The sequence below is a fragment of the Lagenorhynchus albirostris genome, chromosome 2 (assembly GCF_949774975.1).
Source record: "Lagenorhynchus albirostris chromosome 2, mLagAlb1.1, whole genome shotgun sequence".
Taxonomy (NCBI): domain Eukaryota; kingdom Metazoa; phylum Chordata; class Mammalia; order Artiodactyla; family Delphinidae; genus Lagenorhynchus; species Lagenorhynchus albirostris.
The window spans coordinates 176704806-176718627 of NC_083096.1; the positions used below are offsets into that span (position 1 = coordinate 176704806).

At 40.3% G+C, this 13822-nt stretch overlaps 1 protein-coding gene across 3 annotated transcripts in view; it reads right to left on the reverse strand.

Moving 5' to 3' along the window:
• Positions 1–13822, reverse strand: part of VPS13D (vacuolar protein sorting 13 homolog D) — a 244991-nt gene that overhangs the window by 104513 nt on the left and 126656 nt on the right. For all 3 annotated transcript variants that reach the window (XM_060141400.1, XM_060141399.1, XM_060141398.1), the window contains 6 exons: positions 12831–12994; positions 10826–10934; positions 8476–8655; positions 6427–6543; positions 5450–5599; positions 713–862 (listed from right to left, as the gene is read on the reverse strand). In XM_060141400.1, coding sequence (XP_059997383.1) covers positions 713–862; positions 5450–5599; positions 6427–6543; positions 8476–8655; positions 10826–10934; positions 12831–12994 — 870 coding nt within the window. The remainder of the gene's footprint in view (positions 1–712; positions 863–5449; positions 5600–6426; positions 6544–8475; positions 8656–10825; positions 10935–12830; positions 12995–13822) is intronic.

Genomic DNA, 13822 nt, shown 5'->3' on the forward strand with positions numbered 1-13822 from the left:
GGATTATACTTTCAGATGCACTGTGGTATATGGTATTGAGCTCACATGGACAGCAGCTACTTTAAGGAGCAGAACTGGGCTTGTGAATTTGAGGGCCACAGGCAGGCTTGACCCCACTGGCGCTGGTGACAAAGGACCAGAAATATGAGAAGCAACGTCTTAGCTCCCACTTTTCCAGAATTTGGTGTTGTAACGCTAGCCTGTACATGAAGACTTCTCCAGGAAAGAAAGTTTATCACTTCTGAATGATCTGCTTTTAGTAAATAGTGTGGCAGCTTACAGAGGAGGATGCCTGTCCCAAGGTCAGGCCCCTCCTATCCCTTTTCCAGTAGTCTTGGATTATTATTTTTTAAATTTATTTTATTGAAGTATAGTCGATTTACAATGTTGTATGCTAATTTTTGATTATTATTTTAATAATATATCGAGATCATGCCTGGTCACAACCAATCTAGAAGATGCTATACTTTCCTGCAGAGACTTCACGCTGACGAATACAGACTCTGGCCCCTATGGATTCAGTACTATTGCCCGCTGAATCATCAACAACACAACTGAGAATCTGAAGTTTTAAGAGGAGTTTCCATCAATTCCGCTACACAATGTATCGAGTCGCTTAGTGCCTTACCCCCACTGGACTATTTCCATCCACTGCCTGAACTGCTGCTCTGAGCCTGGGCTGCGAGAGGACAAATCAAGCCCACCAGCCTACCTTGTAGATGTTGGTCAGCGCACTCTTACTGGGGAACTTCACCGTGTTCACTTGCACAGCAGGGCCTGTCTCAATGACCTCATTCTCATTGCTCAGTGGAGTCACAAAGAGCATGAAGGGCTGCGTGGTGCCAAGGAGCTGATTGTCCACCTAGGACATGAAAAAGCAGCAACAAAAACAGACAAATTGCTCAGTTTTCATTTTTACCTTTAACTAGGTCTCACAATATGCAGGTCATTCAGAAAGTACTTTTGGAAAAATATATTCTCACTAAAACCAGCAACAATAATAGCAATAGTTAGGAGCTATACTTTATTTGGTGAGTGCTGTGTGCCACGCACCGAGCTGGTCCCCTCACAAGCATTATCTCATCAAGTCCCACAACGGCCAGCCTGTCCAAGTTATCAAACTCAGGGCTCTGCTGCATCCTCACCACAACCTCCTGGGGATCATCCCTGTCCTCATGTCACAGACAAAGAAGCTGAGAAGAGAGTCCCCTGCCTAAGGTTGTACACCTAGTCAATGACAGAACGAGAACTTGACTCCACTTCTCTCTGTCCCCAAAGCGAACGTTCTCAACCACTAGGCTATCAATGCTTCTCTTGCTCCAAATTCCCTGAAGAACTCAAACGAGAGAATCAGTAGCAGATGGCTACCAAATGGGCACAGTTGCCCATCCTAAAGTCAACTCCCTTCTAGGAATGGAGCGACGAAAGCAGTGGCACCAGGGACTGCTCTATTCATCCCCCACATCAGCACCATCACCGAGAACACACTCTCCACACTCAGGTAAGTTTATGGACATCCGGAGGCTCACGGCAGGAAGCAAGCATCTTTACTTTGTTTTACCCTAAAGGCCCACACTAGGAAGAGGAAAGAGGAGAGAACATATGTCGGGTACCCCTAAGCATACTTGCTACACATCACCTAACACATCCCTCACTACAACCCTAAAGGTTAATTGTTATTCCTCCCCATTTTACAAACAAGAAAACAGAAGCTTAGAGAAGTTAAACTACTTGCCCACACTATTACTACTATTATATTCACAAGGTATAATAGTAAGTAGGAGAGTTGGGATTCAAATGCAGGTATTTCGAGCATCAAGCCCTTGACCTTTCCATTGTATCACATGGGTTCCCACAGAACCATTTTGTACAGTCGCTGCAGATGGTCCTTCTGTTGGCTTTCAAGGTGCAGAGAGAAGGGCAAGGGACCTAGAGCACTTCTTCTTACTTCCATTCTTGCCTCCTACCATGTGCTCTCTATACAGCAGCCAAAATGATCTTTCAAAAACACAAATCATGTCCCTCCTTCCTGGACACCCTGCAGTGGCTTCCCTTATCTCCTAGGACAGGACAGCACTCCTCAGCACAGCCTCCAAGGGCTCACCTGATCCAGTCTCACTACATACCACTCTCCTCCAGGCTCGCCACCATGCCTGCACACAAGCCTCCCCATTGTTTCTCAAAGATGGGCAAGTCTCTCCTCCCTCAGAATTTTCCGGAACATTTTCCCCATAGTATACCTTTTCTCTGGTTTTCTCATTCTATTCTTCCAAGTTCGGCTCAGCTCCCACTTCCTCAGGAAGACCCTCCTAGGCCACCTTACCTAAAGCAGCAGCATCCCTCTTTATTCTCTCACAGCAGTTACCCCAAGTTGGAATTATTTATTTGCTTGCTCGCTCACTTATTGGCTGACTTCTCCCCTAGTCTGTTAGCTCAGAGAGCAGAAACTTCATCTTTTGAGTCATGGTGGTATCTCCAGAGCCCAGTGCCATGCCCAGCACACAGATGATAACTCAGTTAGAATTCACCCAGTGAGTGAATCACCTGTCACACCCAATAGAAATGACAATAAAGTCTCGCCTTATTCTGACCTCTTCTTTGTTCTTTACCCAAACACATTTGACACAAGTGTACTAACTGTGAATTTCTGATTCTTGTTTTAGTCTCCCAATTAGATTTAGACACTCCCTAAGGGTGGGACTGTATCTTCTGTTCTTAAAAATTCTTCCTCATAGCACTGTAATCATAGTAAACTCTCAAATCTATTTATTTTCTACAATTTACAGCACACATGAAATCAAGAGGTACTACAGGAAAAAAAAATCTTTTTAATTACAGTAAAAAGTCAATGAAATTAATGAACAGCAAATGATTCCTTGGATCTTCTCTGTAAGATCAAAAAAGAAAGACAAAGAAATAGAGGTGGCAAGATATTAACTTTTTATCCTCAAACAAATGGGATGTCATTAGCCTGAACTCTTTGCTATTTGTGATATATGATGAAAGAAAAAATTCTTCTGAAAAGGGGTTTTGGCATGATAATCCTTTAACATTTTTTTGTAGTGTGGATCTGCTGGAAATGAGTCCTTTTAGCTTTTGAATGTCTAAAAACACCTTTAATTCACCCTTGTTTTTGAAAGATATATTTGCTGGGCACAGACTTCTAGGTTGGCAGGTTTTTTTTCCTTTCAACACTTTAAAGATGTTGCTTGCCATATTCTCACTTGCATTGTTCCCAATAAGAAACTGGCTGTCATTCTCACCTTTGTTCCTTGTGAGGAACGTGGCTTTTTTAATCTGGATGCTTTACCACTGGTTTTGAATAATTGATTATGCTGTACCTTGGTACAGTTTCCTTCATGTCGTATGTGTGGCAGGGCAGGGGAGAGGCACGGGGGACGGTGTGAATGTGGATTTGTGTTTGAGCTGCTTCTGTGAGTTTATAGTTTTCATTAAGTTTGGAAAATCTATGGTCCAAATCTTTTTTTTAAAAAAATAAAATTGAATTTAATTCATGATTTTAATTTTTTTTAATGTTTATTTATTTATTTGGCTGCATCGGGTCTTAATTGCAGCACATGGGATCTTCATTGCAGCATGCGGGATCCTTCACTGCGGCGCACGGGCTTCTCTCTAGTTGTGGCATGCGAGCTCTAGAGCACGCCGGCTCAATAGTTGGGGTACACGGGCTTAGCTGCCCCTCGGAATGTGGGATCTTAGTTCCCCGACCAGGGATCAAACCCACGTCCCCTTTGTTGGAAGGAGGATTCTTAACCACTGGACCACCAGGGAAGTCCCTAATTCATGACTTTTAAAAGTTATTCATGTTTTAAAAAAAGAAAAAAGGCAGACATTTACCTAACAACAAGAACAAAACCCTCTAACAAACATAATAATTACAAAATTCCTTCCAATTTTTTTTTTTTTCTGTCTCCTCTCTCTCTCTCCTCTGGGGACTCCAATTATCCATATATTAGGTTGCCTGAAGTTTTCTCATAGGTCACTGATGCTGGTCTCTTTGTGGGGTTTTTTTCCCCTTGGATTATTTTTCTCTGGGTATTTCAATTTGGACAGTTTCTCTTGTTATGTCTTTAAGTTCACTAATCATTTTTTCTGCACTGTGTCATCTGCTACAGATCAAATCCAGTGTTTTTTCCATTCCATTTTAATCTCTAGAAGTTTGATTTGAGATTTTTATATCTTCCATGCCTCTGCTAAACTTTTTGAACATGTAGAATAGAATACAGTTACAAAGAGTTTTAATGTCCTTCTCTGAAAATCCAAACATCTGTGTCAGCTCTGGGTTACTTCTGAATGATTATGCTCCTCATTATATACTGTGTCTTCCTACCCCTTTGCACACCTGGTAATTTCTGATAGGATGCCACATACTGTGATTTTTGCTTTGTTGGGTGCTGGATGTTTCTGTATTCCATTAAATCTTGAGCTTTGTTGTTCAGGGACATGGTTAATTTACTTGGAAACAGATTTGATTCTTTCAGAGTTTCCTTCTGTGTGACTGATTTGTTAGCTAGGTCTGGAGCAGTGCTCAGCCTAGGGCACATAGCTCACCACGGAGGCCCAAGACTTTCTGGAAGGCTCCTCCCAATGTCCCATAATTATCAGTTTTCCCAGTGTGGCTGGTGGTGAGCAGCCGGTGCTGTGACCGGTGCTATGACCCTTTCGGACGGTAGGTTCCTCTCATCTGTCCTTTGCTGACCATCTGTGGGGCCCTCTGCAGATCTCCTGAGATTTCTTTCTGTGCAGCATGCTCCTCCCAGGTCTGCTGTCCTATGAACTCTGGCTGCCTTGGTCCTAGGACTCTTAACCCTGTTCAGCTCATCCACTCTGCTGGGTTCTGTCTCAGTCTCTCCGCCTGGTGACATGGTCTGGAAACTTTTTCACGGCAGCAAGCTGGGGTGATTGCAGGGCTCACCTCTTCTGTTTCCCACCTCTCAGGGATCACTGTCCTTTGTTGCCTGATGTCCAGTGTCTTGAATCTGTTGTCTCCTTACTTGATCTGGATTTTGGGGGTGTTTCAGGTAGGAAAGTAAATCAGGTCTGTTACTCCACCTTGATCAGAAGCACAAGTCCACTTCCCTTGTTTTTCTCCCTATGGTGAACTTCAGTTCCTCTAAATTATGGTTAGATGATTTCCGCTGTTTTCTCTATTGGCAAGATGAGGGACCATGTGTCACCTTCCTCCATGCCACCTTGACCAAGTTATCTAAGTTACTGATGGACTAGCTGCTATATTCAGAATTCTGCTCTACAGAAAAATTAGTAAGACAAATATAGGTAAAAGAATTCTTTTCATAGAACGGTTTTCTGAAGACCATAAGAAATTTGTGCCAAAGTACTAAAGTTTTTAGAACATCAAACACTGATCTGGTCGGCTGTTCAGCAGGAAGAAAAGGAGATCAACAAGTCCTAAGCGCCCCCCTCTCACCTGTACATCCCGTATGCTGAGTTCTAGCATATGACTGGTGGCCAGCTGTGTGTAGTGCACATTGATTCCCGTAAGACTTGCAAAGACCAGTTCTTCTGGGACTTTATTAATTAAAGACAACCCAATTCCACCTTCTAACTTCACAAGCACCTGAAAGGAAACCAAAATATGGCACACTGACAGTTTAAAACAGAGCTCAAGGTAGCCAGGAGAGGACAAGGAAATAAATGGCTTTAAATCCCTCTACTTTGCCTCTAAGCAGATGAAAACCATGTAGGAGCTGTATTACTCACCTTGACGGCTCAAATTCCATCATCTCACTACAAGCCTTCCTCTCCAGGCACACTCCCCACCCCAACCAGAACTCCACAGTGATATGATAACACCTCTACCGGAGCACTGATGACATTCTGCATCTCATTACAGGAAAATAATCATTTGAGAATCTTTGTCCCTATTTGAGAGACAAGCTCCTATTAAGTTATTCACCAAACTTCTATAACATCCAATACAGTGCTTTACATATAGGTGTTTTTTTTAAAGATTACTGAATAAATATGGAATAAGTGTGCTTTTTCACACTTATCTCATGCTCCTTTCCACACTTTTCACTTTCTTTCCGATGCCCAAACAGGGCCAGGGAAATGAAGATGTCAGAGTCAACTGGGGCCAAAAAGATAAAACCTAGTTTGCTTATTCTCAACCTTCACTCCTATTTAAATTCAAATAATTTAGCTTTCTTTATTTTCATCTTACTGTAACAACATTCATTACATTCTGATTTGACCTGAGCTGTCATTTAAGTAACATATTCACACATTCATGATGTGATAACATTAAATACTATGAAGTAACACTGATACTTAGAAGTCACAGAGGTCAGAAAGAAAAGAGAAGGTCTCAACTAAGAAAACCAAAGGGAAAAATTCTAAACAAATTTGTAATGAAGAAATGACCCTGCAATAGCTAATACGTACTTCCAATTCCTGCTCTGTGTCTGGATTCTTTAATTTCTGCAGCTCTTGATCCATAACAGGAAGTTCATCCACTTCGTATGATGAACGGTCACTTTTCCGTTGGGAGAAATCTGTTATCTGCGGTCAAATAAAACACTGTACTTACTAAGAGGGCTCAAACTTCCACTGCGAAACCCACTCCATATCAATTGTGTAAGTCAAAGTCACTATATGCTCAATAATCCTATGGAAGTTAATGGCTTCCAAAGCACTGCTAAGGTAAGATTTATATAATAATGAAGCAAATTTGGTCTTGAGTCTCTATGACTAACACCAAGCTGTAGACCTTGAGAGCTTCATACAGTGGGAGTTAGGCATCTGTAGGTGATCTAGCATTATAGCTCAAGTCAAAACATGCAAACCTCAGGATCAAGGCATTCATTTTTTGCCTTAAGAGAAGGGTGCTTTTTAAAGAGATATTGTGGATTATGGTGTACTATCTCAGAGAATTTGCTGTTACACATCAACATCTTTTCTTTTTCCTTAACTCTAATTCCCCATGCCTGATAAATCCGTTATCTCCAGCACAGAACTCTCCCTGAGCTACAGACCCATACTTACACTGACTTCCGGACACCTTCCTGTAGATACCATACACTTAATGAGTCCAAAACTTAACTCCTCATTTCCCCCCAGAAGTCTGCTCTGTGTACATCTCTTAGTGATGGAGATTATCATCCTCCTTGTTGCCCAAATCAAAATCCTGAAGGCCATTCTTGACACCTTCCTCTCTCCCATCCGCACATTCGAGCAATCACTAAGTCTGACTGACTCTACCCCCTAACAAGCCTTCATTTCTATTCATTTCTCTCCAACGTCCTCCTCATGTCCACCTCCCTGCCATGTATTCTAGTTCGGGTCACCATAATCTCTCAGCCAGATCCCTCCAAACTGGCCTTTCTCTGTCTCCAGTTTCACTCCAATTCTCCACACTGCAGCCAGAGTGAGCAAGTTAAAATAAATTTCTGATCGTGTCACTCCCTGACTCTTTGTTGCCATAGAAAAAACACAAACTCTTTAGCATGTATCAGGCTTTTCATGTTCTGGCCCCTGCTTCGGTCTCCTGCCTATTTCTTAGCATATTCTATGTGCCACTTGGATCACTCTCCTTTATCTCCAGGCCTTCAATGGAGATACATAACTTCCCATATACATATAATTTACTTATTTTGTTTATTGCTCATGGTTTATCTACCCCACTAGAATGTAAGCTCCAAGATGCAGGGAACTTTGTTTGTTCACTAGTCTAGGTTCAGTTCCTAGAACTGTGCCTGGCTCTAACAGGGGCTCAGTAAATAACTGGTGAACGAATACTCTCATTCTTAAGGCACAGCCCCTCCACCTTTCCTTCTTGATCTGGCTAACTTCCTTCAGTTAACATTTAGAGCTCAGCTTAAGTGCTACTTCTCTTAGAAAGCCCCTGCCAGTCTCCAAATCTGGGCATACAAATCCTTTCTAGATACTCCCCATAGCACCCTCCACTCCTACTTTCATAACACAACATGTTAATTATCTGATTAGAGACCTCATATATTTCCTTGTTGTCAATGTTATTAATATATCAATTATTTAAATATATAATAAACATATATAACGACTGATAATAATATGTACTGTTCTTGGCATTATCTTCTTTAATTCTTACACTTTTTTTTTTACTCATTCTTTTTTATTATTATTGAAGTATAGTTGATTTACAATGTTCTGTTAGTTTCAGGTGTGCAGCAAAGTGATTCAGTGATACATACATATTTATCTTTTTTTTCAGATTCTTTTCCCTTATAAGTTATTATGAAATAATTCTTATACTTTTTAAAAATCATCTTGTATTTTACTTATACTCTGATTCTTGTAACAACTTTGTGAGGCAGGTCTTATCCCCACTTTATAAGGACACGCCATCCTCACATCCAGCACAGATACTTCAATAAACATCTGCTGAATGACTGACCATGTGGGGGCGGGGGGAGCACAATGAGACTCAGGTCAGTTCTTACGATAAATCATCACCTGGAGCGCTCTAGTTGGTCCATCTGGGATGACCCTGATGGACAACATTCCAGAACCAGGCCTCATTTTTTGGTTAATAAATTGTTGTTCAGGTGGAACTGGCCCCAAAAGCTCCATGGATGTGTCCGGACCAAGAACAACTTCAGCTCCGTCAAACAAACCAGAAAGCCCTCCTTTGGCCTACAGGACAGAGTAAAGATGTGTAAGAAAAGGCAAAGGCACTGACTTTGACAATTTAATATGTCATTTCAAACAAGTTACCAGATTTAAACTCTCTTCTGAAGGGTCATGGTCAACATATAGCAAAGCATTTACTGTTTTTTCAGCTTTACAGATGATAAAGAACAGGAGGATTACTTGGGCAAGATGGACAGTTATGCTACATGAATTTAGGGAATTCAAGGTAAGATAATTCCATGAATACAGTATATTAGTTTAGTAGTAACTTCTAGTCATTAAGATAAGCTTAAAAAAAAAAAAAGTACCAAAAACCCTATTTCTCTGAGTATTCTCACTAGGGTTTGCTTCAAAAGCTGAAACATTCTGAAAATTTAAAAAGTATCACTATCACTGAGCTTTCCAATAAAAAGCAAATTCTGGAGTTGAAAATCTCCCCAAACAGGCATATGGCTGGACAATCAAATATTCAAAATATGGTGCCTCTTCTAAAATGAAACAGGGAAATGTGAATGTCATCTGACAGCCAGTTATTCGGGCCTTTGGAGAAAAGTACCTTCTTGCTATATGCCCCAAGTAAAACGGACGTCTGCAGGATGATGCCTTTGGGAGAGTGAATACAGGGCTAGAGAAGATAATAGCTAAGTGTCTAGATCCCCCTCTGTTAGTTTTTAAATAGTGAGTAATGAAAAGGAAAATTTGAGCTGGGTTTATAGGACAGACTTTAACATAGAGAAAGCTTTCATAACTATTTTAAGTTTAGAAAGAAAGTGCATACACAACCTTATAAGGGTAGTGTCAGAAAATGTTTTAATGCCTTCAATTATTTTATTCAGAATGATAAGATTGTAACAAGTTTATTTCCCTAACCAAAACACATTCTGCTCTGCTGAATACTGCTATTATAGGGTCACTCAGAGAAATGATGAAATAGATTCAAGAAACAACAAACACCAGAAAGGGATTTTTTTTTTGGTTGGGTGAGGGGGGAGCAGTGGGTTGGGCAGGATGCTCTAAGAGAATTGGAATTACATGGGCTTTAGAAACAAACCAGAAGTCAGGGTCAGACACGGAACCCAACAATTATAACAAGCCCTCTTTTGCCTCTAGAAGTCTGAATTGCATTGCTAATTGAAAATCACAAATCCATTCCAGATGTGTGCTTCATATAAGTAAGCAGCTTGTCTTTGATGAAAAAAGCTCAGGGCACTAGAGATAAAGAAAATAAATCTCACCAAACAGCAGTCAGAGGCTCCTTGCAGTTCTGCTCGCTCCCCCGGAGAACAAGCTCCCATTATGGAAGGACAGCCTGGTTTCCACCAGGGTCAAACACACTAAGAGCTCTCTAGATTCTGGGCCTGATGTTCTAGTGTTTACCTTTTGGGTAAAGTCCCAGGCTGAGGCAGAACTGCACACGCAGTCACACGTGCTGTTCTGCTCTATGCCCAAACCTCTGAGATACCTTCCTACTCACTCATCTCAGCTCCATGGTCTCATTCCTGGCCTGAAGCCAGAAGGAGAGAAAATCCAAATTCCTGGTAACTTTCCAAACACACATTTGCTTATAAAGTACCTGGGAGTTTTTCATGGGGTGGACTGGCTGACTTGAAGGCAGGGGAAACTGAACAGCAACCTTCATTTCGACATTTGCTACAATAATAAAAGGTCTATTTGGGGACCACTGAGAATGCAGAAGTAAACAGAATCTGGGGCATGCAGAGCCCATGAAGATTACTCACCATCTCATAGAACACTTTATAAAAGATGGTTTTAACCTCACAGGTCTAAAACTAATCCATCTAACTTAGTGGCGGGCTTTTAGCTGACATTTTTCTTTCTTTCTTCCTTTTTAAAATTGCATAGGTAATTTATCTCATCAAAGAAAAAAAATCCAGATAAGCCAAGGGAAAAAAATAAAAACCATCACTCAGAAGCAACCATTCCTAACACATTTCTTACATATCACCTTCAATAACATTTCCCATGTAAATATGCAGAGATGCACAAGGTTTCATGGTTTTCCTGACTAAAATGAAATAATACATATTTGCATTGTAATTATTTTTTTCCCATTCAACAACATCTCATGTATATCCTAATTAAGACTTTGTTTCAAAAAAAAAAAAGGCTCAACCATTGCTTGCTGCAACCGGGGATGTCAAAAACTACTAACCTGGACAACCAACCCATGTAACCCACAGGTCAGTTTCCCTTCTCGGAAGCTCCACGTCTGGGTTGTGCTTCGCCTACGATCAGGCTTTCTTAGCATCAGCGGCTCGTATCTAGAAGAAAGGAAAATGCAACAAGTCCTGTGAGTCAAATATTTCAGGCCTGTAGAGAGTATCAGGATCGCGGTTTTACTCTTCTTCCTTCCAATATCCTCTGCCCTTAAAATCTAACAGGCAGTTAGCTTGAATCCTATGGCAGCTAGGTATCTCTCAATGAGGAAGGAGGAATAAAACAAAATGGAAAGCAATGAGGACACAAATATGAATACTTTAAGGATTCACAATTTAATACATATAACAGGGGTTCTTGCTTTCTCACAATGACAAGCTGTCATGTAGTACAAGAAAGGTTTCTTAAAATATTTTCAAAAATCCTTTTCTGTTTTATTTCCAAATACTTTTATTTTGTAATGGGTTTTAACTTGTAAGTCATCTAAAGTCATTTTGGAAGTAAACAAGGTATTAACTGAAAACACACTGATTTCATGGAGAAACTGAGGCAAGGCTAATAAAATAACTTATTCAAAGTTAAAGAGCTGATTTGAATCCAAGCAGTCAGTCATAAAAACACATTTTTTTTTTCTGGCTTTAAAAACATGTATTCTTGTTGTAAAGATAATGGAACATTTTTTTAAACAAACTAAAAAAAAAAATCACTTATAAATCCGACTCTCCATCCCCAGCCCCCAGTACAATAATAGCCCTGGTCTTTTGCCTTCCACTCCAGAGCCTGGTGTCTAGGTCCTGCTCTTTCCCAGCTGTGGTTTATGTTCCACTGCTACACAAGCAGTTTTCTAAGTCTGTAGATGGTGGAAGACTCAAGGAGGTTTTTTCTCTACAGCTTTATCAGCACTGATGAAATACTGGCAGGGAGAAGAGATGGGAGCTTCAACTCTTTCTATTTTGTAGCTCCAAAGAAAGAAAGTTTAGGGAAAGAGGGGTAATTCACATTTGGAAGATTAGAGGATAAAAGAAAGTCTATTTTCTTAGATGAACAAGGGTTGATAGTCATAAATGGTTTCTGCAGGTTCTCATGTTTGTGAAGAGCCCTGTGTATCCACTCACTCCTCCATGCCATCTCCTTATGCACAGTCTTTAAAAAGAGATGAAACTTGCCCACAGTGATCTAAAAGTTAAGGTCCCAAATGAATTCTCACAGTGATGGTTCTGACAAGCACCAAATAAAAGTAATTAAGATAGTAGAGGCAGCAGACAAATAGCAATAGAAAATGAGTTAGGCAGTGATCCAATAATTTCTTGCTGTTGATTTTAGTCCTTTGCTCATAAAGAAAATTAACATTTTTTTTTTACATCTTTACTGGAGTATAATTTCTTTACAATGGTGTGTTAGTTTCTGCTTTATAACAAAGTGAATCAGTTATACATATACATACGTTCCCATATCTCTTCCCTCTTGCGTCTCCCTCCCTCCCACCCTCCCTATCCCACCCCTCTAGGTGGTCACAAAGCACCGAGCTGATCTCCCTGTGCTATGCGGCTGCTTCCCACTAGCTATCTACCTTACGTTTGGTAGTGTATATATGTCCATGCCTCTCTCTCACTTTGTCATAAAAACAATTTGATTATTCTCTTAATAATTTGTTTCTGTTTTCAAGGGATTTAACAAAATTCTTAGATTTAAAAAAACAAACTGTTCACTTCTCGGGAGCAGGGGTAGGTAGACGTTTGGATGAAAAGACATTCATGTTTCATAACATATCCTTATAGTTTGATTTTTTTTTTTAACATCTCCATGGGCATTTCCATAATGACTTTAAAACATAAAACAGAAACCCAATACTCATGTTTGGAAATACAACAGGTTTCTGTCATTGAAGAAAAATACAAATTCTTACTTCATTTATAGACTCTCTGCTTTTTGGTGTAGATTTCTTATGAGTCTGAATTTGAAAGCAGTGAACTTGAACCAAAAGTTGCCATGAAAGTTACCTGTTGTCAGTGACTGCAGCAAGACCAGCAATATCTAAGATGGCAGAGCCCTCGGTGGAGCGGGCGGCCAAGGGCTTGCTGGGGTTGTGAGGCACGGAAGAGCCCTCGTGGGCCAGCATGCCTGTGCCAGTCATCTTCCACAGCTGAGAACGCTTCCCTGGTTCCTGTTGGGCAGAGACAGCAAGAGCCATCATGCGCAGCCATGGCTTCATACAAGGGCTTCAAGAGCTTCACACAGGGCTCAATGAGTTCTCAAGTAGGGACTGTACTAAAAGACACTTTCCGATTATGTCAGTGCTTAATTCAAACTTGCACTGCTGTCAATCTCTAGCTGCACTTCGGATAAAATATGCTAAACTCTTGAACCAAACAACCAAAAATGACAATATAAATTTTCTGAATTTATTTTTTTCATACACTTAATACTTTCTGAGCAAACCAGTTAGTCGAGGTTCAATCTAATCTCCTCCACTAGCTACACTGCTGTGTTAACTGCTATTCCAGATGGCAGCCCTCCAGTGCCCTTACCTAAAAGAGTGATCCAATTATATAAAGTATATATGATATTCTCAGTATTTGGTCTTTGGTTATCCTCATAACTGGCAGACAACCAGAATTTACCAGAGCTCTCCCCCATCCCACGTTCATAAGGTAAGCATACTATATTGATGGTTTCCAATTTCCAATTTACTGGGTTTACTATTAAGTGGATTGTATTCAAAAGTTATACTAGATTTATTGCTATTAATTCTAAATATATTTTCTCTTAGGAGTATTTTATAAGCAGTACTTGAACTTCCAGGTCTATCCATGAAAGTCTGTATAATCCATTATATGTAAGAAGTAATAATAATAGTAGTAATAACACCTCCTGAATATTTACTATGTGTCAGCCACTGATCAGTGTGAGTTACACATAGTAATTCATTTAATCCTCAAAACAAACCAATGAGGTATATACTATTACTGTTCTTACTTACAAATGAAGAAGT